We start from the raw sequence: 27,986 nt of genomic DNA, 5'->3' as shown, positions 1-27,986 counted from the left end.
TCTCCATGTTTGACCTTAGAGCAGAGAAAGGGGGACACAGATGAAGATAGACTGGCCGTAATGTCTTTATTGATCAGTTATCGGTTGTGCAAGAGCAGGAAGCATCATGGGAAAAGGTAAGACACGTTAAACACGATGCAAAGTTCAGATGTTATCAACATAAAGAAATGAGGGTGAACATGTTCTCTTTAAACTGCAGGTACTATGTAGATGCACTATGCCCATTAACTACATTAGCGCCAAAACAACACAATACTGTGTAAATATAAATGATCTAGCAATTTGTTCAGTAAAATAATGATGTCATAACAAAAGAGTTTCAAAATCAGTCATGGCAAATTCAGTGAAAACAATGATTCTTTGGCAAAGATGTAGTTTTGCTTTAAATGGAATTTGGTCGAAATAAATGCAAAATAAGGCAGGTGACCAATATTTACCACAAGGCTTTGTGCAGGTTTAAGGCTCGGACAAAGTTTAGTCTAAAACAGCAACGTGAAACTCTTAAGTCAGTGTAATACAGTTTGAATTCAGTAACATTACCAACACCACTGCTGTGCCATTCATACACAACACGTACAAGTTCAACAACTTTCCACCATGTGTGCAATAAATACTAAATAAAAGCATACATTTTTAAAGTAAATAATTTAATGTTTTTACAGTAGCGTCAAGCTTGTTTTTAAATATGCAAATAAATATTAGTTTCAAGCAGTAACCGCCTTTGTTTCTATGCAAGTCCACAGGAAACTTCAGTCAAACATTACAGCAGTAAAGTTACATTAAAGTGTCAAAACTCAAGACCTGTTCATTAGTTGTGCAAAAAGTAAATCCTCCTTGATAATTCTATAATAAAATACCCACTACTTCAAATAAAGAAATACTTTTTTTAAGACTCCGTTCTCTTTAGTACGCAGAAGTAACACCTGATTGAAGTTACAACACAGACTGAATCTTTGCGCGCCATGTGGTATTAACAGTATCGCCAACAGTGAAACACACTGACATTGAAAAATAAAAACATCCAATATTCTGGCCTAAAATGCTGCATTGACCAATAAAATGGCACACTGTTCAAGTTCTGCACCGGGGCCCGAGTGGACTTTCTGCATCTCAACATCCTCGCCCGCTCCCAGAACAGAAACGGCTGTAAGTCAGAGCCGAAATCCTCAAATCTGGGTCAAATCTAAATCCAGATTGAGCTAAACGTGAGGCGAGACACCCAATGTGTCGCATCAAACCAAAGCAAACAGTCTGTCTGTATCTGTGTGAGACCTATAGAGGAAATGATGAGTGCACTTTGATGCTATTCTTATTCAAATGGATACAGGAGTGGGAAATAAGATAAATCTGCTATTTGATATAAGGCATGAGGGAGATTTGTTTTGATAAATTAGTCTGAGGTTGAAATGTTAAAATACAAAATATGCATAAAGTACTTACTAAAAATATGTTGCTTTCTATGAAGTAACATGGTTGAGCTTTAAATAAATTAAAAAAATAAGACAAATTGGTACAAACGTACAAAGTGCAAGACGTCTACTAAGAGATCTCAAAATGCAGTCTAGTCCCACTAAAGCCCGGACTGACAACATCAATCACTGATCCAAAATGAACATTAAACGATAAACAGCAGTTTTGTTGTGAGCTCATCACTTTGATGATGACAGGAGAGTTTGGAGCGAGAGGCAGGATGAACAGGGCCGGGGCGGTGGAGGAAGAGGGGGGCGGGGGAGGGGGCCTAGGTCCGCAGGAGACTGTGCACTCTCTGGAGCTGGGACTGTGACATGACGAGGCGGTGAATCTGCTCCTGACCACGGAGACACGGCACCATGACCCGACCCACCAGAACCGTGTCCCCCTGCTTCTCTTCTTTAGCCTGAGGACAGAAAGTGTGCAGAGGGAGGAGGTTCAGGTTGAGACTCGTCTTCCTGCGCAGTGACCCGGGTATAATACTTAAGTAAGGTTGTATCACTTTGTAAGGGTTTAAGCACGGCCACAGCAGCTATGAGGTCACCGAGGTCTGTGATTATTTCAAAGGGAAAACTCTTAACTCTTAACTGTAAAAATAGTCAGGGGTTGAAAACTTCTTGGAGGTAACGGTCATGGACATTGTTTCTTGTTTCTTTTGCACAAACTGATGATTCTAACTTATGAGTGTCTGTATCTGTCTCATTTCAGTGAGCCACAAAGGGAAGGAGGGGGAGGAGGGGAAGTGTTCAGTCAGCACAGGTTGATTTGTACACACACATACAGAATCATATAATAGGTAAAGGGTGTATGTGTAGTCTCCCGTCTAAATTACGACCGATGTCACATTTACTTGACCTGTGAGTAGCAGATTGAGTGATTATTAATATTATAACATAAATAAAGGGTGTCCAGGGCCATGCCGTTACCTTTACGAATGAGGCTGAGGGGAACGTGGCGAAGTCAGACGAGACTCGAGCTCCTGGCTGCTGGTTCACGATGTGCTCAGCTACCTCGTCCTGTCAGAGGAGAGGAAGCAGCGGGGAATGACAGTGAACACAGAGTGTCACGACGACAGAGCTCCCTCAGCATCAAACACCACAGAAATTGCAGTCAAATTTCGCAGTAAGTTGTAGAAATGCTTTTAGTGCTTGAGCTGAAAATTGACCCTTTGTCTGAATTAGTTTGGATTTCAGCCTTGAAGGTGCTGCAGCATGTTTGTTTACCTTTAATCTGTCCAGCGTTTCCCTTAGAGACTGGAGTCTGGCCGTCTGTTCCATCAGCTGGGCACCAGGTGTCACTACAAAACAAAGAAATGAACGTTTTGATGGAGTATTGGAACGTTTAGGTCGGTTGTTTCAAAGCCACTGGACCGGCTCCCTGGTCTCCATCTGAACTTTCTCAATCAATAGTCCGTTCATCATTTCCGTTTCTAGTTTGTTTGTCGTCCGTTTGCCTGGGCTTGTGTGTTTACGGCGTAGTCATGGTGACATTTCATATATAGTATTAACTGAATGTCCTTCTTTCTGTGCTGGAGCTGCATGATGGCCGTCCTGGTTCTTTTCCTAATGTAGCACACGTACCTGGAGATTTGCCAGTGATGTCCACCACCTTGACATTGGCGCTCATCTGCAGCAGAGTCTCCAGCAGCTGGTCAGTCTTGCGGTAGAGGGCGCTAGAGAGCACTTCTGGACGGCCTCCGTCTCTGGAGGGCAGTTTGGTTACGTGGAGAGGAGGCAGAGACGCAAGCTGGACGCGAATCTTCTCAGCCTGAGAGGAGAGAGGAGAGTCTGAACGTTAAAGCGTGAAGTAAAATGCCATCTACATAACCGGAGTCGAGCCGCATGTGGTAATAACTCTAAACAGGTCAGAGGTCGGACGTGGAGACGATTCCCACCTTCAGCATGTTGTTCTCGTTCTTCAGGTGTTTGATGCAGAGTCTCTGCGCTTCTATCTGCTGAGTCAGCAGGGGAGAGTCGATGACCTGGACGCCCGATCCTGAGCCCACGCCAGACATCAAGGTCGCTGTGGGCGAGAGAGCAAGTCAATCATAAACACCAGACTGAGCCTAAGCCCCTTCATATTACATCACTTATCAAGGGAAGGCAGGCAGACAGGCACTCTGTATCACTTCATGCTGTCTCCAGGCTTTGGAATCAAAATCACATCGACTGTTTGATCGACACCAAACCAAAGGGAATATTTGACTTTTAACTGTCAATAAGCAAAATGATTTCATCTTGGGCCTTGTCTGTAAATGATAGCCTTTGTAGAGATGACTACTTGTAATTTCCTGTTAATCAGACAGTAATGACTGATCACTATTGAGTCTAGTAAGGAGAAACGCCTTTAATGTCCAAACTGCAAATTTGTAAACAGTATCACATTGAAACTGCGACCCAAACATGCAACATTCAAGGCCTACTTTCCAAAATGACTTCTGTTTTCTGATAAATGATCAGCATGCAGGGTCAAAGACACGAGTCAGGTGGAGCATGTAGATACCTTTTTGTTCCTCTGTAGATAAATTAAGAAATAAGGCGGGAAAAAGATTACAGAGAGAAAAGGAGAAGAGTCAACCAGAGGAATTTAGACATCATACTCACTACACATAACAAGGTCAAGGGTCAAACCGGTTACAGATCATCCTAATGGTCTGTTATGACATCCTAATTAACTTTGACTCATGCCCAGATGACAGATTTGTTCCTTTACTCACCTCCTGTCATTCCTGTAACCATAGTAGCGATTCCAGATGAGCCATTTCCCCTCAGACCGTCGCCGGTCATCTTTGATTGGCTGTTGATCCTCTGCTTCAGCTCCGCCTTCTCCGACTCCAGCTGGTCGATGTCGGCCTGCAGAGCATCCATGGTCTCTTCAAACTCCCTGCAGGAAATGGAATCATCATCATCATCATCATTACATTACATTACATTACATTACGATCATTTGGCAGACGCTTTTATCCAAAGCGACTTACATTACATTATATTACCACCCTTCGCAGAGGGGGGAGCAATTGAGGGTTCGGTGCCTTGCTCAGGGGCACCTCGGCAGGGACTCGAACCGGCAACCCTCCGGTTCTTAACCGGAAGCTCTACCCACTCGACTACTGCCTCCCAATCCCATCATCCAATCCCACATTTCCATTATAGTGAGTGGACTCTCTTACTTTTCTTTTTTCTTAAGCAGTGTCTGAGCCTCGTCCAGTCGGGTCTGAATCTTCTCGACTCGCTCGTCTGCGTCTTTGGATGAACTGTCCAGCTTCTTCTCCAGCAGGCTGAGACGGACGTTGGCCTCGCTCAGCTCTTCTCCCTAACGCACAAACACACGTTTCACACACCTGACGCCAACCAAGCAGATCCAGGGTTGAGTTTCCTCTTCTATCTGGACGACGTTGGCGAGTTTACTCAATGAGCCTGCTTCTTCAAACTTATTTGACTTATCGTGATGAAGATGCGATGAAATCAGATGTTAACAATTGTGATCTCTTGTCAGCAGGTCCGTATGTGTCTCTACCTTGATCTTGAGAGACTTCTTCAGCTCTTTGATCACCGTCTCTCTGTCCTCCAGCTTCATGCCCAGACCTTCAGCATCAGTGATTTCTGCACGCAGAGCTGTGGCGCGTACATCCACTGGTGGAGGGTTCTGTGAGAGGATCGCATCAAAATGAAGTCAGAAATGAAATCAGCCAGATCCACACATGACCAACACGCACACACACACACGCGCACACACGGAGCTAAGTGTTCACATTCAAGTACCTTGTGTTGAGGCTTTTCAGAGTCGTACTCTCCCTCCTGCATGGCGGTGGCCATCTTGTTCATGGTTGCTATGACGATGCCACAGGACTGTCGCAGGTACTCGTAGGGGTTTGCGCCCTGAGATCCATAGATCTGAAAATGAAAGCCAGAGTATCACTAACACTGAGATCTGCTAAATGATTTGAGCCGACATCAAATACTTTGATTGGCTTCACACCAAATGTTTGTGCAATGTGTGTATCTGTGTGTTGTGACAGAAGAACAAAGCTTATTAATAGCTGCAGAAACACAACATGTGAAGCTGACCATAATGACCTAAGCTAGAGTAGAAGATGGATATTTATTTGTATCTTTTTAATGAGAAATAAGAGTTTCCTCCTCCAGATTAGCCTCTATAATACGACACACACCTGTAGTATGAACGTACAAACCTGCTCTCCAGCCTTGAAAGCGACGTCCTCCAGTTTCACCGCTGACAGCCCCTCCTGTTCACCGAGGGGTGACATCATCTGAGCACCAGCTGCAGCCACTTCCTGTAGTACTGCCACCACCCAGGTCAGGTGCTTCCTGCAGTCTGATAGTGTGTCTGACACCTACAGGGCACAGAGCAGACAACATTTGCCTTTTTATCCACCACAAGGAGGCAAAAGACAGAAATCATGTTTCAGTTTGCTCGCAATGGACTTGTCGCCACGGTCACCTGCTGTCCGAAGTTGAGCGCGGCCGGGATCCCGGGTGCGTCGGTTCCCGGCATCCGGCGGCGGATCTTCTTGCAGAACTGTCGGATGTCACTGCAGGATGTTTCCAGGTCCTTCAGCAGCACAGCAAGGTCAGCTTTCTCCTGAGCCGCGTGGAGGAACGCACGCAGACGCCCCACCTCCACAGCCATGCAGTCCAAGGCACTCTGGGTAAACTGTAAACCACCGCAGAAAAGAGGCTTCACTTAGGCAGAGCTAGAATATCTATAACACTAATAGCAAACAAGTGGACCACATGTGATGCACACACATGTACGTAGAAAGTAGAAAGTTGAGCGATACTCACTCTGATGTGATCGGCCAGCTGCATGGTGCAATCCTCCGTCTGCTCGGCCAGATGGATGCTGTACAGGTGCTGCAGAGACACACACAAGCAGATCACCTTGTTGGCTTTGTGCTTTAGACGATTGAGATGACAATGACACGAAAATGGGGTCAGCCCTATGTTCCCTCAGCCCAATGGTCCCACAGCCCTATGTTCCCTCAGCCCAATGGTCCCACAGCCCTATGTTCCCTCAGCCCAATGGTCCCACAGCCCTATGTTCCCTCATTTCTAAGATATTTTTCAAAATTAGGCCCTATGTTCCCTCAGCCCTATGTTCCCTCATTTCTAATTAGGGTTAGGGTTATCTAATCTTAGAAATGAGGGAACATAGGGCCTAATTTTGAAAAAATCTTAGAAATGAGGGAACATAGGGCTGTGGGAACATAGGGCTGTGGGAACATAGGGCTGAGGGAACAAAGGGCTGAGGGAACATAGGCACGCTCCCCACGAAAATGACACACTACTTTTAGATCCTTACTACGGCTAGCGATCAAAGTGGTTTCAGCTTGTGTGTGTGTTTACCTGATAGTACTTGATGGCCTTGGTGAGCGGCTCCACGTTGACGGTCTCATCCAGCTGGTCTTTGTGCAGCAGGTCAATGAGGAAATCCAGGGAACGTTCGTGGACGGTCATCTCCGGGTACAGAGAGCCGATCTTCTTGTAGACCTCCACGCTGCACTGCCCCAGAGCCCTGACACACACACACACACCTGAGTAAGATTCTTTGAAATGGTATGTACAACACACTGAATACTGTTGTTTGCTTCTGTTGGACCGTACTGTTCATATTTGTGCAGCGTGGCCTGCAGCAGACTGAGCGAGTAGACGAGTCCCCCGGCGAAGCTCAGCTGCTCCCCGACGGCTCCTCTCAGGCCCGTTCGCTCCCCGCACGTCTCGTTCAGGTCAAACTTCTCCTGAGCCTGTCTGCTGATCAGTTCAGCCTGCGGAAAGACAAACAGACACTTTTACACACCACCACGCCAACCGAACGCTGTAGATCCTCTTTTCTCCTGTCAGCCCTCCTCCACACACAGAAACGTCATGAGGAACACTATGATAAGTACTTTACCTTGCAGATGAGCCTGGGCATGAGCAGCAACACCAGGATGCAGTCGTGGTCTCCGCCGTGACGTAGGAAGGACTCGGGCATGAAGGAGGTCAGGAGAGAAACGTGTCTGTTGGCCTGAACCACCTCCATCTTCCTCAGCTCCATCTCAATGGCCTGGACACACACACACACACACACAGGGAAGAGGTGAGTACACTACTGCTAACCTGCTGAAGCTCACAGTTTGTGAATCTATATGTTAATAAATATATGTCAACAGTCACATCGTCACATGATTGCCATCCGCATGAGGTCATGTTCAGAGCAGCTGTCTGTTACTGGTTCTGACCTTGGCGTAGGCCTTCGTCTCAGCAAACTTAATCTTGAAATCAAACAATTCTGCTGGCGCCTGCTGCTGGAGCTCTGCCGAGGCTTCCTGTTGATTGGTCAGCTCTCTGTTCACTTCCTGTAAGTACAAAGATAATTCAAGGGAGATATCTAATGACTTGAAACCTGAGCTCAGCGCACAGTGAGTGGATTCCGTTGTAAGTCTCAGTTGTCCGTACCTGCAGGTGGGCTGTGAGGTCGCGGTATTTCTTGATGGTCTGCTGGTAGTCGGCGACGGTCTCCTGCGCCGCTTCCACCCGTTTCTCTGCCTCTCGGACTCTGGCTGCTCCCAGATCCAGCATCTCCCTCAGCTCCAGCTCCGTCTCCCTGGCGTTCTCCTGCAGCTCGTCGTTCATCTCATTGATGGCTTCCTGTAAGGTAAGGATAGCGATGAACAAAGGGTTCAGTTGCTAATTTAACACCTTTACGAATATCCCAACCTCTTTTAATTTTGGGTTATCACTACTTAGCCCTGATTTTCCTCTCATTATTGCTTCATTATTGCCTCTGAAAGATTCAATAAGCATCTTCTAATAGTCCTTCAACAGTCACTGCAGCAACCAAACAGCAGAGGGCAGCAGATACATATTAATGACCTCGGCCTGTATGGACAGGCTGGGGAAATGAGTCAGCAAACAGCGGCACTTTCATTTTCTCAGTCATATCAATAGGCATGGGGGGGCGGGGCCAAATGTGTTTATTCCGTCTCAGTGTCTCTGCCTTCAATAGTGCTGATGAATAACGTCGCCGATGGTCTGTGTGTGTGTGCGCCTCACCAGGTCGACCACCGTCTCTCTCAGCTCTCGGACTTTCTCCTCCAGGTCCAGGTTTCTCTCCGTCAGAGTCTCCACCATCTCCTCTGCTCCCAGGGCCGCATCCACCTGCGAGAGAGACGACGACGACGGCGTCATCGTGACTCAGAGGTTATTGTTAAGATTAGGAAACTGACAGAGTAGCATTCTGATCACACCTGAAACACCTGCTTTTAGATTTGAGATCTAGAATCTTAGACATCTTGTGCTTTCCAGTGTAAAGGAGACATAAGAAACAAACCCAAAAGGATTCCAATCGTAGTTTTGTGTGGTTTGGTGTTGTGTTTAATGAAATGTAAACAGTGTCCCTTGTGTGTCAGCGTGTAAACCTGATTTTATCTTTTAAAAGAAGGGAAACCTCACCAACAGGCTGATATAAATCCACTTTGTCCAGGTCTGTTTGATAAAGCGCTGACCTGTTCCTTCAGTTCGTCGATGGTCCTCTCTGCCACCGTCCTCTCCTCCTGCAGCTTTTCTTTCTGGCTCCTCAGAGCGTCCAGCTCCACGTTCTTCTTCTCCATCTGCTTCTGCAGCTTCAAATGCTCCTGCTTCTCTGAGGCGGAGAGGTCACGCATCCTGACACACAGCAGAAACATACATCATTACATGACCGGCATAAATATGGATATGTGGTGAATCATTGCCTCGTGGTGCGTTCAGGGGCATCGCAGTGGCTCTGGGAATGGGATAGGAGGGGAATCTGTATTGTTTGACGTTTCACAGTGCTACTTTAACATAAACTCGTGCAATAACTTCACAGCTTTGTTTTCTCTGCTGCCGGCTGAGCACCAAACCAATTACACTCATTCTTGTTTGTACTCATTTATGGCTATTCACTTTGGATGTATACCTTTTGTTCCTTTAAGTTATACTTCTTAATGTAAAGTTTAAGAATTAAAACTCTATTAAAGCTAACGCACACACATAGGTTCCTACAATTGATCGACTCTGCTCCAAGCTTATTCTGTGTTTTTTCACAGTAGAAAACATTTGAATCACGACTTTAGAGGTGTAAAGATGCTGATGAATCGATTTTTAAGATGGCGATCCGTCTACATTGATGTGAGATGGTCAAATTTAAATAAAGAAAATATATCATCATCTTTATACTTAACCCAAATAACCCTAGCTTAAGATCCTTTATTCTTTAAACTCCATCATGTAATTAAGTTTCCCTACTTCAGCAAGGTTGAAAACTAAATCTGTGATCTAATCTATGGAATCCTTCCCTATATATTTGAATTCGCAATTCCGCAATTGAATCAAATCGCCTTGAGGGCAACGTTTGACACCTCTGCTGGGCTAGACGGGGTTAAGTGCCTTGCTCAGAGACTGCGGGTGTAGGGTTCATGTAAGGTGGGGTTGCGCGTCTGGGAAAAGGTCAACCCTACCTGACCAGGGCTTCCTTCAGTCGGCCGTTCTGCTCTTCCAGCTGTTTGACGTGGTAACTGGACGCAGCGCCGTCAGAACCTGAGAGGAATATGAGAAAAAGTTGCTTAAATAGCCGAAGTGCCAATCAATCAGCCACCGTTGGACTGGAGGGAGAGGTCACTGATGACTGACCAAACACCTTCACAACATCTTCATCACATTAGAGACAAACGCTTACTACCTCAGCTCATCTGTAAATCCACTGTTATCAGGGACGTTCAGAAGTTATGAAGGTTACATTCTAAGCCATTATGATTAGAAAGCGTTTCACACATTTGATGTGTTTTTGGCTTCCTGCGGCAGGAAGTGAGTGAGCATGTCATCAGCACTGACATACTGCAATTACACCTGGATCAAACTCTTATTAATAACAGGTAAAAAAAGGTTCAAACTATATATTCTGGTTTAATCAACACACCTAAAGCGAAGTGTCTGAAGAGGCTTAGCAGTACCTTTCTCCTCAATCTCGTGCTTGAGGATCTCCAGGTCCATGGTGAGCTCGTCCACCTTCTCCTTCAGTGAGTCCACCTCCTGCTGCAGAGACTCCGCCCTCTCCTCGGCCATCTCCTTATCCAGCGTCGCCATCTCGATGGCGTCCGCAGTGTCTGACATCTCCTCCATGTAGTGCTCCTTGGCCTCCAGAGCTTCTTTCGCCTCCTACATGTGCAGACAAATTCAGTTATGGACGAATAAGGGATCATGTTTGTTTTGAATCAGCTATCGGATATGGACCGACTCAGGTTTGTCTCAGTGCTACTTAAAGAAGCTCTTTACCCTCTTGGCCTCTTTCAGTTGTTTCTGCAGCTCGTTCTGCTGCTCCTGCATCTTATTCTTCCACTCCTGCAGCTGCTCCAGTTGGATCTTGTGCTTCTCCAGCTCCTTCAGCTTGGCCTTGTCCTCCGTCCGCTTCATCTTCAGCGTCTCCAGCTTCTCCTCCAGGTCCTTCACCTGAGCTCGCAGCGCCTCCTCCTCCTGGGAGAAGTAGAGGCGGCGGGGTGAGCTCATTACGTTTGTGATGCATTTTACGGGTTTGAGCTGAAATAATCACACGTTAAACAGATGAAAGCTTCATTCCTGTTCCGTTGCTTAAAGGTTCTTTTGTTTCACCTTCAGAGCTCCTTGGGTTTCCCCTTGGGAAGTAACAGATCAGGTGTGAAGCTTTTCACCGTTATTGCAGTACTTTCATATATGCGTGTCTATGTTTACTACTTTAATATGCACTGCCTCCTGTGGGAAGAAGGAAATAGAATATTAAGACACACACACATGCACGGCCTCAAAGGAGACACACTTGAATTGCTCCATACTACTCCTACGACACACACAATCACAGTTTGATTATCACTCGGCAGCAGCAGCAGATTCTTGGTAAAATCCTGCAGCAAACACGCTTCTTTGGTGCAAACTCGCACACCAATTAAACACTCGCAGCCACACTTCTGACAGGATGTTAAAACGTTAGCGTGAGACAAAACAACGCATTGAAATCAAGTGCCACCACGTCACTCCACCGCACCTGTGTTTCCATAGCGACATCCCCCTGAAGGAAGAGCACAAATGACTTACATTACCTTCACCTTAAAGCCAAACACAAGATGGCCCGCAGGAAATCGCACCAAACATGAAGTGAGAATTGTTTGTCAGAATGTTTGGGGTAAGGTCCTCTGTGTTGGTTGATTAGCTTTGTTCACACTCTAGGCGTCCGGCTCATTTTTAACTGTTTATTCTGACGCAAATATGAGCTGACAGCTATGTCAAACAGACGTGTCCGCAGAGAAAACCCAAGCAAAACACAAACACCTCACATCTGATCACGCTCCTGCACTTTCTCCTAGTCTCCGAGTCTTCATCATGAAACCACAGGGTAACATGTCAAATGGCAGTGAAACCTATTCCCCGTGTTTCATCCTCCGTCAGCTCTTTGCTGTGTTGTAAATCAATAGCGGAAGCTTCTGAAGTTGCTGTGTTTCCTCCTAATTATTCTCATTTACGTGTTAAGTGTTCAGCTGATATGACACCCGTGGCGTCACACTGACCTTGCTCGGCACCGGGGCCGGAGGGTTCCCGGGGGAGTGCAGAGTGGGGATGACGGGAGCGGCCAGGGGCGTCTGGGCCGGGGTGCTGGGCTCGCTGCTGCTCATCTCCCCGGCCGAGGCCGAGGCCGAGCCGGACGCCGCTCCCTTACCGCCTGCGCCCGCGGCTCGGCTCGGCTGCTGAGGGAAACAAAAGGCGGAAGCGGGGGGAGAAATAAGAAAATGAGGATGAAAGGACTCCAGGAAAAAGATTTCAATGAATATAAAAGGCTGTGATGACATAAATCAGCATTTGGTGGCCATAAAGGAGGTCCTGGAGTTTTGGACAAAAGCTGATCTGTACCGTTGGGGCACTTCAAACTGATTCATTCACTCAATTTTCTGTTGTATTGCCGTTTGCGCTTTCTCTTCCTCGGAAAAGTGCAAATGTGTTTGGCTGTACAGGTTTCTTTTTGTTATTATCTCTCCAATTACAACTGGGCCAACGCTCTCACAAAGCCATTACCTTTGGATGCAAGAGCTTTCACGCCCTCTTTCTCTTGACATGTTGTTCAATTATTCACCATTTTCACTGACGGACAATTTGTCAGCGGACCTCCGTGATGGCAACAAAGCACATTTAAGACAAAACTGCAGGAGAGTGCTTCGGTAAATGTTCCAACTTCAATAAAAAAGGCGAAAGCAAACAAAGGAATGAATGATTTAGATGAGGCTGAAAGTCATTAACAAATAAAAGGGATAGTTTACAGCAGAAATGGAAACAACACGCTGTCTGCACTGAGACAGGAGTGGAGGCGTGAATATCAGTGTCAAATGAAAGAAGCAACGTGTGAGTCTTCTCATGAAAGTTAAACAGATTTTCAACTAAATGGGTAAGCTGATGATGTCACCGCAGTGTTGGCGTCGCTCACGCACACACACGCACGCACGCGCACACACAGACAAGCACACGCGCACACACACACACGCGTCCAGCTTGAACAAATAATAATTACAGGTATAAAATAATGCCAACTGGTGGAAATAGGAAGCCCTGCTGACGAATGTTGCCGGGTAACTGCGCTCACCTTGGGCCTTCTGGCCGTGGTCTGAGGAGAGGAGGAGGAGTAGGAGGAGAAGGACAGTTAGAAATGGGCATCATAGAAGGTGAGGAGGGAAGGGAAGGAAACAAACAGCCAGGGTTAGTGAGTCCAGACCCAAAAAAGAATCACATCAAATGAGAAATTACAGACAGAAGATGAGATGAGAATGATGATGAAACTGATCTGATGCTTCACGGCCATAAAAACCTAAAAAGCTCCATGACACACTGATTCTCTGTCTTTTTCCCTGAGTGCAGCAGAACTCCCTCCTGCTGCGACTCCATTATCAGCTCATGTAACGCCGCTCGGCTGTTTCCCCTCCGATTGTCCCCTCTCTCGCTCTCGCCACAGGATCCAAAACCTCAGCGGTGACTGGCACCGCCGCCGTGACCTCAATGACTGCATTGTTCCCTTCTGGGGGGGGGGGGACGCTGCCCATCCCATGCATGGGCTCTCATGGGCGCCTGGTTAATGCTGTGATGTCATGGGTTTGGGACATGCAAACTAGGGGGGGGAAGTGAACCACCCTGGATTGGGGGGTTCCATGTCCTCATTCAAAAACTTTCTGGTGTTTGATTTAAAGAGCACCGATATCGTCCATGAATTGGAAAATGACTTAATTTCCACATCAAGATATTGTTATACAAATTCCAATCTAAAGTGCCTTCCAAGTATTCCATGGACATTCAATAAATGCAAATTGTTATCAAGCAATGGAGGGAGAAGTGATCATCGGAGAATCTCCATTTACCAGTTCAATTCTTTTAAAAGAAACAAAACAAAATAATAAACAATAGTATTTATTTTTTAGTGATTATATTAGTCAAACTGACGCTGGGTTCAAACAAAGATTATTCTCAATGAATCAACAAAACACAAGAGCATAGAGTTAGATGGATTTTACCTGGAATGCACAATGAAAACAATTTGAAACTTTTTCAATAATAACATTTATCTGTTTGTGCAAATAAACTCAAATTTCAAATGACAAAGTCGCTGTGTGTCAAATAATGCTCCACCCTGCTAGACCCTGTTTGGATGTGTGTGTGTGTGTGTGTGTGTGTGTGTGTGTCTGTGCTCAGTTAGGTTGAGAGACGGATAAACCCTAAAACCCTAATCGGCAACACCTCCATTTTGATCAAAGTGATTTCTGCAGCTGGTTTTCTTACTTCCTGTAAAAGTTACAAGACCTTTGATTCCCAACAATGACAACATAGGATTTCACCCAGGTGCTGCTAAATAATGTGCCGGCTGGCGAGCGGGGCTCCTCTCATCTCCACTTTCCATTCCCACCTCCTCTCCTCTGCACACAAAGCGGAGGCCTGGACTTGGCCGTCACTCTGGCTGGTTATCAGTCTTTATTGGATTACGGCAGAAATCCCCCCCCGAGCCAACAGCTGCACCAAATAACATCTCACAGCCTCTTCATCCAACTGTAGCTAGGACAGGCTGTACTAACATCACATCAGCCTGTATCTGCAACACGGAGGGGAAATAACCTGATTCTCCCTGATGGTCCACCGTTATTGACCTCATTATAAAAGGGAGGAAGTCACACAAATCCAACACGGAAGCCTGGACTGTAAACCACTGAACTCCTGGGAAACCAAAGCAGGAGGCGCTGAGAATTAGCAAACATTTATCAGGAAGGTAGAAATCAACCAAAAAGATGACAAGGCACAAACAAGCTGCCGGTCCATTTCAACATCAGTTATCGATGATTCCCAATATATGGAAAAGGAGGATCAAAGTTCCGAGCGTGACCTTTACAACACAAACTAATGGATGATGGCAACAACAACATCACAACAACAGAGACACATCGTATATGGAGTTCTGTACCTTCCGGGGTGCAGGAGTCTGTCGATTCATAATTGTGCAAGAGAAGAAGACACACAAACACACAAACACACCGTCACACACACACACACACACACACACACACCAAGGTGAAAACAGGCTCGGCTGACGGAGCCCTGGAACTGCTTTCAAGGCAGACGGACAGACAGCTTGAGACAAATGCAGCTGCTCCGGCTCGCAGCCCGCTAGCAGACAGACAGACAGGCAGGCAGGCAGACAGACGGACGGACACACAGACAGATGCTCGGCTCTGCTCAGGCTGGGGAAGCTGCAGTGGTGCAAATGGCCGCGGTGATGTGTTTCCCCGGCTCCCCCCTCTCCGCCTCTCTCCGTCCCTCCCTCCTGCTACTGTCCTCCTTTATGTCCTCCTTCTCATAATCCGAGCTGCTCGGCGAGGTTTGCCGGCCCTTTCTGCTCCGATTAGGACTCTGACATCTTCCTGCCGCGAGCCTCCGACCTGCTACTGATCACCGGAGACGCCTCGCCTCTCCTAGCCTCCCTCTCCTCCTTCTCCTCCTCCTCCTCCTCCTCCCTGTATCCCTCCCCCCCTCCCCTTCTCGCTTTGCTTATTGTAATTTGTCAGCTCAGCCAATGCCCTGCTCCCGCATTACATCACTGTGAAACCCTCCTCCCTCCTCCTCCTTTCCACTGGTCACCCACTCATCTCAACCTCTGCCACAGACAGAAGGGAGGGATGGGGAGACAGAGGTGGTGTGTGTGACGATGTGTGTGTGTGTGTGTGTGTGTGTGTGTGTGTGTGTGTGTGTGTGTGTGTGTGTGTGTGTGTGTGTGTGTGTGTGTGTGTGTGCAGTGACTGAGTACAGACAGAGAGAGAGAGAGCGAGAGGGGATGGGCAGGGTGGTAAACTGAGAAGGGGGGGAAATGGGTAGCAACACTGATGCAAGCCACCCCAGTATCCTAGCAACGCTGGTGGATCCCTCCTATGGGCTCATTAAAATGAGGCTCACAAAAACAATAGGGAAGCCGTCACTGTGCATACGGCACCGCGGGGAGTGCGAGTCCTTGTGCTGCTCTCACTCTCGGGTTCAGCCTTAATATGAACTCCAGTAACAGAAGGTTTTAGTCTGTGAACGGTCTTTTGGAGGCTCATTCCTTCTTAAGTAGCTCAGTGCCATTTGAGTTGCTATTGTAATATGTTCCTCCACTAATGTCCATCTCTGCGACAAGACAAAGGCATCCAAGGGGATTGACTCAGTGTGCGTGCTGTGATTCACTTTCTATCCAAAGTGATGCTAGAAATGTTTTAAGACCTCTGTGATGAGACTTGGAGAGGCTGCAGTTATAGTTCATATAGATGATGCGGTGCTTCCACTGTGGGATTTTGGCACCACAGGATCAAATTACAACCACGTGGTGCGGGAAACCGGGAAGAAAATCTCTTTATGTGTATCCATTACTGAGCAGCTAAGGGGGGAAATCTGTCCTGTTGAAATATTAAGCAGCCTCCCTCTCTCAGCTTCCTCGGGACGGCCACCGCACAAGGGATGGAGAGCGAGAGAGAGACGACGGGAAGATCTACTGTGTTCCTGACTTCCTGATGAGTGTGCTCATCTTACACAAATGGTCAATGTTGCACTTTTGGACCCCCCGAGTAATAATTTAGCTTGTGCAGATTGTGACGCATGAGCTCTTCGGGGGAAGCTTAACAGATTCCAGATTACATTTCTAAACATTTGAATGGACTGAAATCGCCATAAATCAACATTATTAGTGACTGAGTGACAGACCGAGAACATTACATTTTGAGTGAACTACATCAATATGAATATATATCTCTCTCTATCTTACTTGCAGGTTTTTGCTTTGATTGCAGTCCAGATAAGAATAAGTAATGCAGTAATGCTGCAACCTATGAAAATGGAGATAATATATTCTGGGTGTGAACTTTTTCTTTAATTTCTACATTTTAAAATATGACTGAGTATGAGTTTATTACACCGCACTACAGTTTGTTTTTCCTCAAGTCTCCGAGCGTTCTTCAGCAGCACTTTTCTGCATTGCACCTAATGGCTAAATCACTAAATCACTCTGACATTTATTACCCAAATCCATCCGTTACATCTGGACGCCATGAGAGCACGTTTCTGCCTCCTGCGTCAGGACTCCCAGCAGCTCTGGAGGCTGAGTGAGCTGCTGGTTAGAGGAGACGACGGCGAGCGCAACCGAGCCGACAGGAAATCTTTACTTCCCACCGGTTTTCATTTCAGGTCACAATCTGACATTTTCCAGACAGCACAGCTCAGGTACGTCTGCGTGTGTGTGTGTGTGTGTGTGTGACTCAGCTGAGGATGAGGCTTAAAGAGCAACTGGACCCTGCCATAAATCCCACAGTGGCCTGCTTTGAAATGTTAAAGTCACAAGGAAATGGCATTTTGATGCTCTCCTGCTCAATGTGTGTTTGGTTGGAAGACGATGGAAGGTGGACCTGGACTTAATGTGCAAGAAGGAGACTGACAAAGCCTGGACAGACGATTGAAAGAAGTGTCAACAATGTCTCCAATGGGATTCCAGCTGCTGGTTCTCGACTGAGGTGTTGGGATGAAACATACAGCACTCTGCTAGGCTGCCACCCTATGAATGGCAGTTTGGCTTACATATACAAACACATCTTGTAACAGTCTGTAACAGCCTTATTTATTTTAATTTGATGAATTGGCCAAACTACAAAATGAAACTGCTGCTGTCTGTGCCATTTGTTCTCCTAACAAAGATGGCTTCCGTGTGCACCTCATCCTGTGATTAGTTTCATACAAGAAGAAGATACACTGTGGCACTGTGGAGGAGACAGGTGTCGTCTCTTTGTTCTCGCATGAACACAGAGCAGTCGGTGACAAAAGCAACAGCATGGGTGGAATGCAAGGAATCATGGGGAAAATGAGGTGCGAGGCCCCGGCGCCGTGCAGCAGCGAGGCCATTCAAAGCCACAGTTAGCAACGGTTACCACGATCATCGTAACATTACCACTGTACCGAGGTTAGAGAAACATGCACCACCTTTTTGGGCTTTATTCCTCGCTGCGTGATGGAAGGAAAGAAGGGAAGGAAGAAGGAAGGTGAGGAATAAAGGGAGGGAGGAAGGGCGCAGAGATGAAGGTTAAAGGTCAAGGTAACAGTCAGTAGCATGGTGGAGGGGATGGAGACTGTAGTGAGTTGAGCCCTCTATCAAACACACTCACACACACACATTTCTCTCTGCAAACACTCACTCATCCCCTCATTGTCTTTATTAAATGCGCTACAGTTTCTATGGTGTTGTTTTTAAAGAGCGAGGTATTATCAGCCATCACATGTGGGTCAAACATGTGTGAAATGATGTCACTGTAAAGCTTCAGCTAAATGGCGCGTGTTGCTGTTGACATTTCAATCTGAACAAGATTAGACTGGATGTAACAAAGTCCTCTTGGACTGAATACATAGCCTAACATTGAAGTGCAATTCCAGTAGAAAGAATTGTATTCATCAACTAAAGTATTATTGTAAGATCTCAAACTTGTATTTAAATGTAAAGCTTTGCATATACAGTGAACTGAAATCATCGCTTATTGATGCTAATATTGAGTAATTCCTCAGCAGAAAATGTAAAATATTTAAAACAGGAGGGAAAACTTACATAAAATCAATGTATTTAAGACAATTCATACTCCTGTCTAACCAATATACTGTATTTCTATACAGCGCTTGGCGTTTATAAGCATAAAGCTCCCCCTGCTGGTCAAAACCAGGACGTTCACTGAAGTATTAAGTGAAAAAGATGCTTTGAAGAAACTCACTGTTGGAAGAAATACTAGTTCAAATATAGCTGTGAATATTTAGTAAACTGGACAAGTTTTCCCAAATAGAAATACTTCAAAAGTTGTGCTCAGATAGTTTGAGACATCGACAATTTAAATGCAGGATTGAGAAAGAAGAAGGAAGAAGAAACAAAAGTATTCAAATGTCCTCAGCATCCATCTCCATCCAAAACAGTATATTGTTGCATTTACTAGACTGTTTACCTTTGGCCTTCAGGAGATAATTAGCAGAAATAGACATTACAGGACATTATGCAATAAAGGTGCACAGCCATTTCCCCCCAGAACAAATGAAGTGTAGCTACCGTCTTCACTATGAAAAGTCATTTGGTTGACGTGTTGGTGTTAGTATGAAACTGCTGTGATCATATTCATTAAATGTCTACACTACTGCAAACTACAAAACGTGTGTGTGCGTGTTCCTGTATTCACTTTTTTATGCCTACTAAGCATTTTACCACAAGACTTATCTGTGTTGAGATGTGGCACCGGGCCAGGGCGGTGTGTGGGTGCAGATACGTGCGTTTTTGTGCGTATGTGAGGCTGCTGTGGGTGGGTGTGTGCCCTTCTGTTGGTGTGTGTGTGTGTGTGTGTGTGTGTGTGGGTGAAACTCCACGTGCGTGATGCCATATCTGCTCCTGGGTGGCCTGGACAGGAACTTTGTGCCACAGTGCAGTGTTATTATTAGACTCACCAGTTTAGTGGATTTGGACTCCATGATCTCTAAAGAGAGGAAAGAAAGATAAAGTGAGACACGTATGCTTATTCATCATCACTGTCGTACTTTATGAGGTCTGATGTTCCACAAAGATCCCAGTTCACGGTGACAATCCGCATAGAATGAAGGCAACATCCGTCAAAGCTGTTCAGAATGTGAACGTCCAGCTGAAAGGTCAAGGTAACACACAAACCATACACACTCTTTTACACATTTCTCTCTGCAAACACTCACTCCTCCCCTCATTCTGTTTATTTGCACAACTGCACTTCTATTTAAAGTGTATTATCAGCCATTACATGTGGGTCAAAGATGTGTGAAATGATGTCATTGTAAAGACTGAACAAGATTAGACTGGATGTAACAAAGTCCTCTTCGACTGAATACATAGCATAGGATTTTGTCATAGCATCAACATCTCTGAATCTCTCATTGTTTTTAGCTTTTCAGCTCCAGAACAATAGATGTTTAGTTTCCATTCAGGGAGCATTTTCTGATCCAGTGTTAGTGTCATACCCAACTACTCTGCAAAACCAAAACCAAACACAACGGTGTCGATCTCATGAATATTCACTGAGCCATATTTTAGACCCTATAAACTCCTCTAAGCCTCCATCATCAGTGCCTGAGCTTTCACTGCGGAGGCTGGACGGGCACAGCTGTTCAGAGAGCGAGCGACCACACGCTGCTGATGGCTATTGTGTGTGCGTGTCCATGTACATTTGTGCACTATTTAATGATGTTCTGAGCACATTTCCCTCTAGATGACCTCTTTTTTTTAGCCAGTTCAAACCTATTGGCAGAAGGGAGGTAGAAAAATAGAAAACCTCTGTTGAATTATGACCGAGGACAAAAACCAAAACCGCCCGATTGTGTGTGTGTGTGTGTGTGTGTGTGTGTGTGTGTGTCCTCACCTCGTTTGAGAACCCTGGTAGTTGCGGGCTCGGGCGTCTCAGGAGATGTGTCTGCCCCGTCATCCACTAACTGAATCTAAGACAGAGACAGAGACAGAGAGGAGAGGAGAAGAGAGGAGAGGAGAGGAGAGGAGAGGAGAGGAGAGGAGAGGAGAGGACAATAAGTCAGGTACTCCAGCATAAAGTGCACTTTATCTGATAAATGAGGAGCAAAACACAAAGTGACAGACGCTTGGAGGCAACAGCAATAGTTGGTTTGTTTATTGACGTTCAATGAACTTGCCAAGTGAATCACAAATTTTGCCCGTCCCCATAGCAACATTTGCAACCACACAGCGGGAACACTCAGGGTCAACCGGTCTTTTAAGCAAAGCAGGAGACGTAAAGAAAAGGACACACACACACACACACACACACACACACACACACACACACACACACACACACACACACACACACACACACACACAGACAGTAGAACGCTCAGACAGGACAGAGCCACCCGATCTCCTTGTAGAGGAAGAGGAGGATCCACTGTCAGCACCCTGGGTCGCGTCCTCAGAGGGTCACAACACGGTGGTTCTTGGTTTAAGGTTTTAGGTTTCACATGATGTCCATGGGGATTTTGTAAGTCCATTAAATACCGAGCTAATTAGGCATGTATTGATTTATTCAGTGCTTTGATGTACTGAAAATAAATGACTATTCAGTGCAGTGATCTGCTAAAACAAAACACTCAATCAGATCCCTAATAATACGTCGACTCCAGTCTCAGTCTCTGTATTATTAATCTGTTAGATAGATCTGTTTTTCTTCTACATACTTGTGAGAAAATATAATATAGCCAAATGAAACTCTGGTTCTTCTTTGAAATGATGAGAAGTAAATATTGGCTCATTCAGCAATCATAAGCAAAAGAAAGCTGCCTTACCTGTGACTGTCTCACAAATATCCCATGATTCTCCTCGCAGGTGAAGTAGCGTTTGCCCTGCACCGTGCCGTCGTTTTTGCCCTTGGCCTCATCCAGTATGACCCCCACCCACTTCCCGGAGGCGAAGGCCGTGGTGCCGATGTAGGCCACCGTGCCACGCTGTCCTTTCCCGATCACCTCCACCAGGGAGCCCACCTTCACCGGCCGGCCGCCCCCGTCCGAACTCATCCTGCTGCTGCCGCTGCTGGTAGTCTGAGAGGGGGCGGGGGGAAGACCCACAGAGAGAAAACCTCCATTCAAATCAAAACAACCTTCAAATATGTGTAACGGTGAGTAATCAGAGGATCTATTACTGCATTATATTTAGATTTTAATGAGGCCAAATGCGTCTCTGAGCTTCGTCTTTCATGATCACAGTACAATCACTTTCCTCTCAATGAACTTAGGTCTTTCATTGTTAATTACAAATTCGACTTTGTTCTAATCCTTGTTTTAACTGTCATCCCTATTGTTAACTTACCATCATCATTTCTGTGATGATGAGCAGTTAAGGCCATCAAATTGGCTCTAATCCCTCTTTAACCATATTATCAATACCAATGATGTAGAAGTGAAAGCTCTTGGTTCCTATACTTCCTTCCTTTGTAGGGTTCCACACACCACTCTTTATCAACGGCGTTAACCATTACAATCGATCATTTTGGGTCCTTTTACAATCATTGTCATTGAATGAACTGTAATGTTGTGCCTCATGGTCCTAAACTAGTCTAGGGGAGCGTTATGATACTCAAAGAAACAGTAGTTTGTGTGTATTTACGTAATGGTGTCAACCTGCGTGTGTGGGTGGCTGCTATAAAATAGGTATAAAATATAAGACTATATTTCTGTGCTACTCTGTACCAGCTGAGCTCTACAGGAAGTGAGTCTCTCCTCTCACTGCGGAGCTTCAACAGCACTGCTCCTGCTTTCAGCTGAGGAGAGCTTTTTTTTTTTTTGTAGATAATTCCATGGCAACAATCGGATATTTCATTATGCAATTTGTGTGTGTGTGTGTGTGTGTCTGTGTGTGTGTGTGGGATCACCGCAAATCATTTCAACACAATGTGCATTATTTTGTATTCAAATAATCACGAATAACCCACTTTACTGTGTGATGTCCCAGAACTGATGGTGACTCAGCAGAAGAGCAAAGCCAGGACGAAGATAATTTTACCCGGGAGGGAGAAGACGTTCTGACTTTCCTCCAGCTGACTGTAAAAATATACCGTCTGCGTGCTGCTGACAGACGCCACATGCATACAGATGTTGTGAGCGGACGGTGCTGAAACCGAGCCGGTGGCCTTGTGTTCGAGCGTCACAGCGGATCAAACATATCTGAGAAAAAGCTCACATAGAAACAGACACTGGAGGATCTGGTTCTAGCATGCGCCAGAGGGAGTTAACAGACATACATACTGTCACACATGAAGGGCAAGAGCCAAAGTAAGGTATACAGTAGCTTTACTAAGAGTCTCTTTCATGTCATAACATAAATCCCTCAAAATCCCGTGGCAAAGTTTAATCTTATTCAGACCGTGGCTGAAGGTATGTATGACTAAGCTCCAAGATGGTGTCAGCGCTTTAAGGAGTCGGGGCCGGTTTTAGATTGACCAGCCACAGACATGAGCAGTGACCTCTTTAAGAGATATTATATAGACATTCTTACTTATCTCGTAGGAGTTTCGCATCTATCCTGTGTTTTTCCAGCGAGAAGTCACAACGGCCGCAGTGCTGAATGCCTTTCCTTCACAATTTCTTGCTTTAAAAACAAGCGCGGGAGAAGGAACGTAAACGCCACCGCTGCCACAAATACTCAATTCACGGCCAATAAGGAAAGAGGCTCGTCTGGAATTTCAGGGAATACAATAGCAAAGTAAATATCATCAGCGGTTGGATTTCGAGCTGAACGTCTTTAAAAACCAACAAATCAATTCAGATCCAGCTGCAGGGAGCTTTGGTTGAAGTGTTTTCGGAGATACTGCGTGGCTCAAACGCATCTGAAATTGTAATGTTGTTTTATAATTAACACTATGTTCAAGTCATGATGTAATTAAGAGAGAGAGAGAGAGAGAAAGAGAGAGAGAGAGAACCATCAATAGACAGTAGGCCCTATAAACAACTACAGTAAGTGGTCTACAGTAAATAGGCTGCCTTGCTCTAGGGCAGTAACCGTCAGTCAGTAGTTGTTTACCCTGTTGTGTGTCGGCCATGTGCTGGAAGGCAGAGGCGACGCGCTGAATTATTTAGCGTCACTCTACTCTTGCGATACAGCTCAGAGGGTCTAAAACAGTCAGAGAGCTTCATTTACCGCAAATTACAGCTGATGATGCTCCGACAGAGCCCGCGGGGGAGACCTGTTTGATGGCAGGCGCGGAGGTCAAGGGTCAAGGAAGTGTTTTCAGCACAAACGTTACAATCTAAGGAGGCATCTTTGTAACGGAGGTCTTCTGTAATCCAATGAGAAGGATCCAAAACATTTCCAGGTCTCTAGTGTTGATTGACTGAAGCATACAGTAGGTTTACCTTATTGCTTCCACTTTGTGCATAGCTGGCTAATGTCAGTGTGGTCATTTGAAACAAGTAACATACCATCTGTGTTTTCTAATAATAAAGAACATTTTATGCCTTTTTTGCCCCCAACACAAGTTTTCATGGCCAAAAATGTAGAATCTTAAAGGTGATTCTGCCCTTTGCCCTCATCATTTCTTACACTGGGCCAAAATATAAGCACTGATGTCATCCTTCTTGATGACAGGACCGCTGCCTGACTCATGGACGGAGGACAAACAGGAAGTCTCGTGGGGCTCGTGTGCTCAGTGTCTTCTGACAACAAAAAGCTTTGGAAAACCGATTGCCAGCCTGTCACACAGCCGCTCCTGATTCACGGGGCAACAGACTCAGCATCGCGGAGGTCTGAACCCCGATATCACAAAAGCAGCGTCTAGCTCAGGGGCATCAGAGCTGAACAAAGAGGCGACGATTCAGACAGAGGAATGCAGTGCTGAAATGGATTAGAGACCCTTCCGTTCACTCTGCACATGACAGGGCCGAGCCAATCGAACAGACGCGACACAAACAATGGTGAACTGATCAAAACTTAACACAAACCTGCTGATTCACCCATCGGAAGTACAAACACACACGCCTCTCAGGATGAGACGAACACACACTCACCCGGGTGTACGCGTTTCTCCTGGTCTGTGACATGTTCCCTGGTAAAGCCCAGACAGAAAGGGGGACGGGGAGAGAGGTGGAGGGTTCAGTGATGCTACCAGACTCTCTCTCTCTCTCTGTGTGTGTCTGTCTCTGCTTCCTCACAGATCACACCATCCTTCTCCTGATCCTCACAGTGCAGTCCAGGCTCTCAAATCTCTCCCTTTCCTCTTTGCTGATGACAGGAGGGCCGACAGGGGGGTGGGGGGGGACAGACAGGAGCTTCTGAGGGGCAGACGCGCTCCGATCTGACTCGCCGGGACCGACCTCAGAGCGGATGAATGGACCGGAGGAAAACAACGGCGGGGAAAGAGGGAGGGGGGGGAACAAGCGGGCAGAGTCTGCTGCGAGTGCATCAGCTGAGCGGTAGCACTGCGCTAGTGTCTGTGCTGGCTTCTGCAGGAGGGAGGGTTGGTTTAGGCCCAGGCAAAAGTCCTGGGTCCTAAAGCCTGCATAGTGCCTCTACCAAAGCATCTCCAAAAACTTCACAGGCATTATTCCCATATGTCATGCTCCTAATTCAGCACGGAGCCATTGTTTTGATTTGATCGGACTTCCCTTTGTGTAGGATTGTTCCGCGTCTGATCAATGAACAAAGCCTCCAAAGTTCAGATCAGACCAGTCACTCACTGAACTGTATTGCCTGGGAAAAAAAATCCCTGAATAATCATTACAATGAATGATCAATGAGTCATCAAAAGCTACTAAAGTGAGCGCCATCAATGCAGCCAAGCAATTTCATAAATCAGAAGAATCCCAGCGTGCTCTCACTGCACTGCAGGCTTTGTCAGATTACTGTCAAATTTATCCAAGAAGCCCTATTGCCTTCTTTGTTACAGTTTTAAGTGCTGGGAGGGAAAAAATACATCTGGCCTAGATTGTAAAAATACAACACAAAGTCAGCAAATACTGCTACCCTGGCGACAGATCACCAATTCTAGTCACTTTGTATTTCATCTCACTGCGGTGGAAGACAACAGGCCCATCATGCAGGTGACGTTTGGTGACGGAGTGCAGGCCAGCAGATTGCATTAAAGCCCAGAGCCACGTTCTGTAGCGATCACAGTAGCAGGATTAGACCTCTTTTATCAGATAACTGCATGGCTGGGGCTTTTTCCACTCGCGCTGCTCTATTCCTGTGTTGTCATCTTTATACAACTAGAGCAAACGCTGTAGGGTTTCTGGGGTAAAAGCTTTGTGTACAGAGGCTGATGAGATGCATGAGGATCTGCGTGAAATCTGCAGTATATTGACAAATCCCTGTGATTGCTCCCCAGAGCCCGAGGTGACGTCTTCAATTCATGCATGCATTTGACTTGATAAAAAGCTTATTACTATTACTGTATAACTGTTAAAATTGTTTCTATATATCCTTTACTTTCAGATGGGGCTGAATGATGTAATTTTTCTCACACAACATATCTCTGCAGTCTCTTTGCACCTTTTTATGCAAATGAGGAGGGAAGAGCCAAAGGAGGGTTGTTTTTTTTTGTTGTTTTTTTGGGAGGGGGGGTGTGGGTGTCTAGGAGAGGAAGGCTCTTTCTCACTAAAGAAATGATTGCAGATAACCAAATGTGAAGAGCTGATAAGAGCGACAGAGACCCGAGAGCAAAACACCGTCTGCTGCGTCTGTGAGTCTATTCACATCGGTGCACAGGAAGGACAGCAGTGACACAGGGACGATTTTAGGGAGGAACGACACCAGCGAGCGACACAGCAGCTGAGTCAGCCGACCGGCCCAGGAGAGACAGATCTGCATCAACTAAAACAAGGTGAGGATGGGGGGAAAAAAAGGGCTACAGTCTTATGATGATGATGACACACTCCTAAATGGAACTTTGTGTGAGAAATCAGGCAACCACAGCTAAGAGAAGAGCTATTAAACAAACTGCTGTGTCAATAGTGCACTGTGATTGCTTTCATGTCAACAAGGTGAGTGAACAGGAACTTTTGGGATGCAACTAATATCATTTCTGAACCCAGAGGACCTATTTCATTGTGTTAAATGTCAGAAATACTCATGATTACGCCTTCCAATCGGTTAGTTATTGGAGACTGACAAATATTCAGTTTATAACTAAACAAAACATATTGATTATTCAAATTGATTGAATTGACCAATAAACCAACGACCAACATTTGAGGTTCAATCTATGAACAAAGTGTGAAATATGCCCAATATTAACTGCACACAATTTAGTATTCACTGTTAAATTGTAATGTCAAATATTGAATTTATTTTTATTGATTTATGAATTTGTGGAATGAAATGTTGGGTTTCCTTTACATTACAAGTTAGTTTCAGTGAAAGTCGAGTATGAGGTCATTGCTCATGCGTTTGAGTAAAGTAGGTCATCCATGAAAGCATGGCAACACCCACACACCCACAATAGAGAGTGTTATCTTCCATTTCATTTCAGTGTGCCTCATACAAACACTAAATTGATGGCAACACAATATAGGCATAACAAGTAGAAATGGTCTTTATACTTTGCCTACTATGCCTTGTGACATATTTAGTATTAAACCTGTGATCTGGCGCCATCTACTAATTTCAAACGTTAGGTGACGTTGCTCCAAAACATCCATACCAGCCTGCTGTATGTTAATGTACAGCCTTTACATTATTTGAACTGTGTTGTGAATATATCATAAGTACATTGAAATCATTTTGGCAGGGATGTTCACATGCTCTCTTTTTCTTTTCTTTACTACATCTAACATAACATTTGGCTGGAAGTCACAATAAATCTGAGCATGGGTGTGGCTGCATTACATTTTCATCTGACTTGCTAATAATAATAATATCAGAATTCTCATTTATATACATATTATGATGAATAATCTTGAGAATAATCTCAATTTTTAACAGAATAAGGTAGTCAGTCCGTTGGGTTTAGCAGTAACGACCCTGTCTCCATGATTAACAACAAAAAACTCTTACTTTCGTTTATGTCATGACTTAAAAATAAGTGGATTTAATGTCTTTAAATCAGACAAATAATAAACAATGAATCCTCCGCATTAACGTGACAGATGATCCTTCGGGTCACTCCCTGACCATCTGATAGCAACAGCAGCCGTTAGCATTCATTAGCTTCCCTCAATAAAAGCCTCTACACACCAAACAAAGCTTAATTAACACGCATATTTCTGTGTTAAAAAAGATAAATTATATTTGCCAACACCTAACTCCACTGAAAAATATGATAATTCTTACCTCTTTCTGTCCTAAACCAGGCTAAGCGCTCAGCTTCGTCTCTGACAGGTTACAATCATCCATGTATGCTGAGGGGCCACATCCTTCCTGGACCTGAGCTGTCCGACCTGCTGCCTGACCAGGGCGGCAGAGGAGCCCGGTGACACAGAAGTTGAAGTGAAATGAGATTTAAA

At 45.5% G+C, this 27,986-nt stretch overlaps 2 protein-coding genes across 4 annotated transcripts in view; one reads left to right on the top strand and one right to left on the bottom strand.

The window, feature by feature from the left end:
• Positions 1-27,986, top strand: part of pacc1 (proton activated chloride channel 1) — a 183,485-nt gene that overhangs the window by 63,485 nt on the left and 92,014 nt on the right. The gene's annotated exons all lie outside the window — the stretch shown is intronic.
• dctn1b (dynactin 1b) lies at positions 56-27,894 on the bottom strand. 3 transcript variants are annotated; one of them, XM_076146710.1, is made up of 28 exons: positions 27,814-27,894; positions 21,342-21,593; positions 20,411-20,486; positions 19,473-19,501; positions 13,093-13,113; positions 12,029-12,205; positions 10,767-10,964; positions 10,445-10,649; positions 9,953-10,031; positions 8,978-9,137; positions 8,526-8,630; positions 7,929-8,120; positions 7,712-7,828; positions 7,384-7,536; positions 7,095-7,255; positions 6,837-7,005; positions 6,276-6,344; positions 5,932-6,144; positions 5,663-5,824; positions 5,232-5,363; positions 4,987-5,115; positions 4,640-4,782; positions 4,187-4,353; positions 3,365-3,492; positions 3,051-3,237; positions 2,694-2,767; positions 2,397-2,486; positions 56-1,876 (listed from the first exon to the last, which is right to left on the bottom strand). In XM_076146710.1, the coding sequence occupies exons 2-28, from the start codon at positions 21,567-21,569 to the stop codon at positions 1,739-1,741; spliced, it is 3,702 nt and encodes a 1,233-aa protein (XP_076002825.1). In that variant the 5' UTR covers positions 21,570-21,593; positions 27,814-27,894; the 3' UTR covers positions 56-1,738. The 3 variants fall into 3 exon arrangements, with proteins under 3 accessions (XP_076002825.1, XP_076002826.1, XP_076002827.1); XM_076146711.1 differs by lacking the exon at positions 13,093-13,113; XM_076146712.1 differs by lacking the exons at positions 19,473-19,501; positions 20,411-20,486; positions 21,342-21,593; positions 27,814-27,894 and adding an exon at positions 13,634-15,473 and having other exon boundaries at positions 13,093-13,558.

Source organism: Genypterus blacodes, unplaced genomic scaffold (genome assembly GCF_046128005.1).
Source record: "Genypterus blacodes isolate CSIRO-AG114 ecotype Tasmania unplaced genomic scaffold, CSIRO-AGI_Gbla_v1 ptg000033l_1, whole genome shotgun sequence".
NCBI classification, from domain to species: Eukaryota; Metazoa; Chordata; class Actinopteri; order Ophidiiformes; family Ophidiidae; genus Genypterus; species Genypterus blacodes.
This window is presented reverse-complemented; position numbering and strand designations above follow the sequence as displayed.

Bases quoted from the DNA above. Each gene is read 5' to 3' on its own strand.
- dctn1b (XM_076146710.1), bottom strand. From the start codon at position 21,569: ATGAGTTCGGACGGGGGCGGCCGGCCGGTGAAGGTGGGCTCCCTGGTG. The intron at 7,829-7,928 runs GTACGGACAACT...TTGTACTTACAG, and splicing joins ACCTCACAGCCCACCTGCAG to GAAGTGAACAGAGAGCTGAC. The intron at 6,145-6,275 runs GTGAGTATCGCT...GGTGGTTTACAG, and splicing joins AGCTGGCCGATCACATCAGA to TTTACCCAGAGTGCCTTGGA.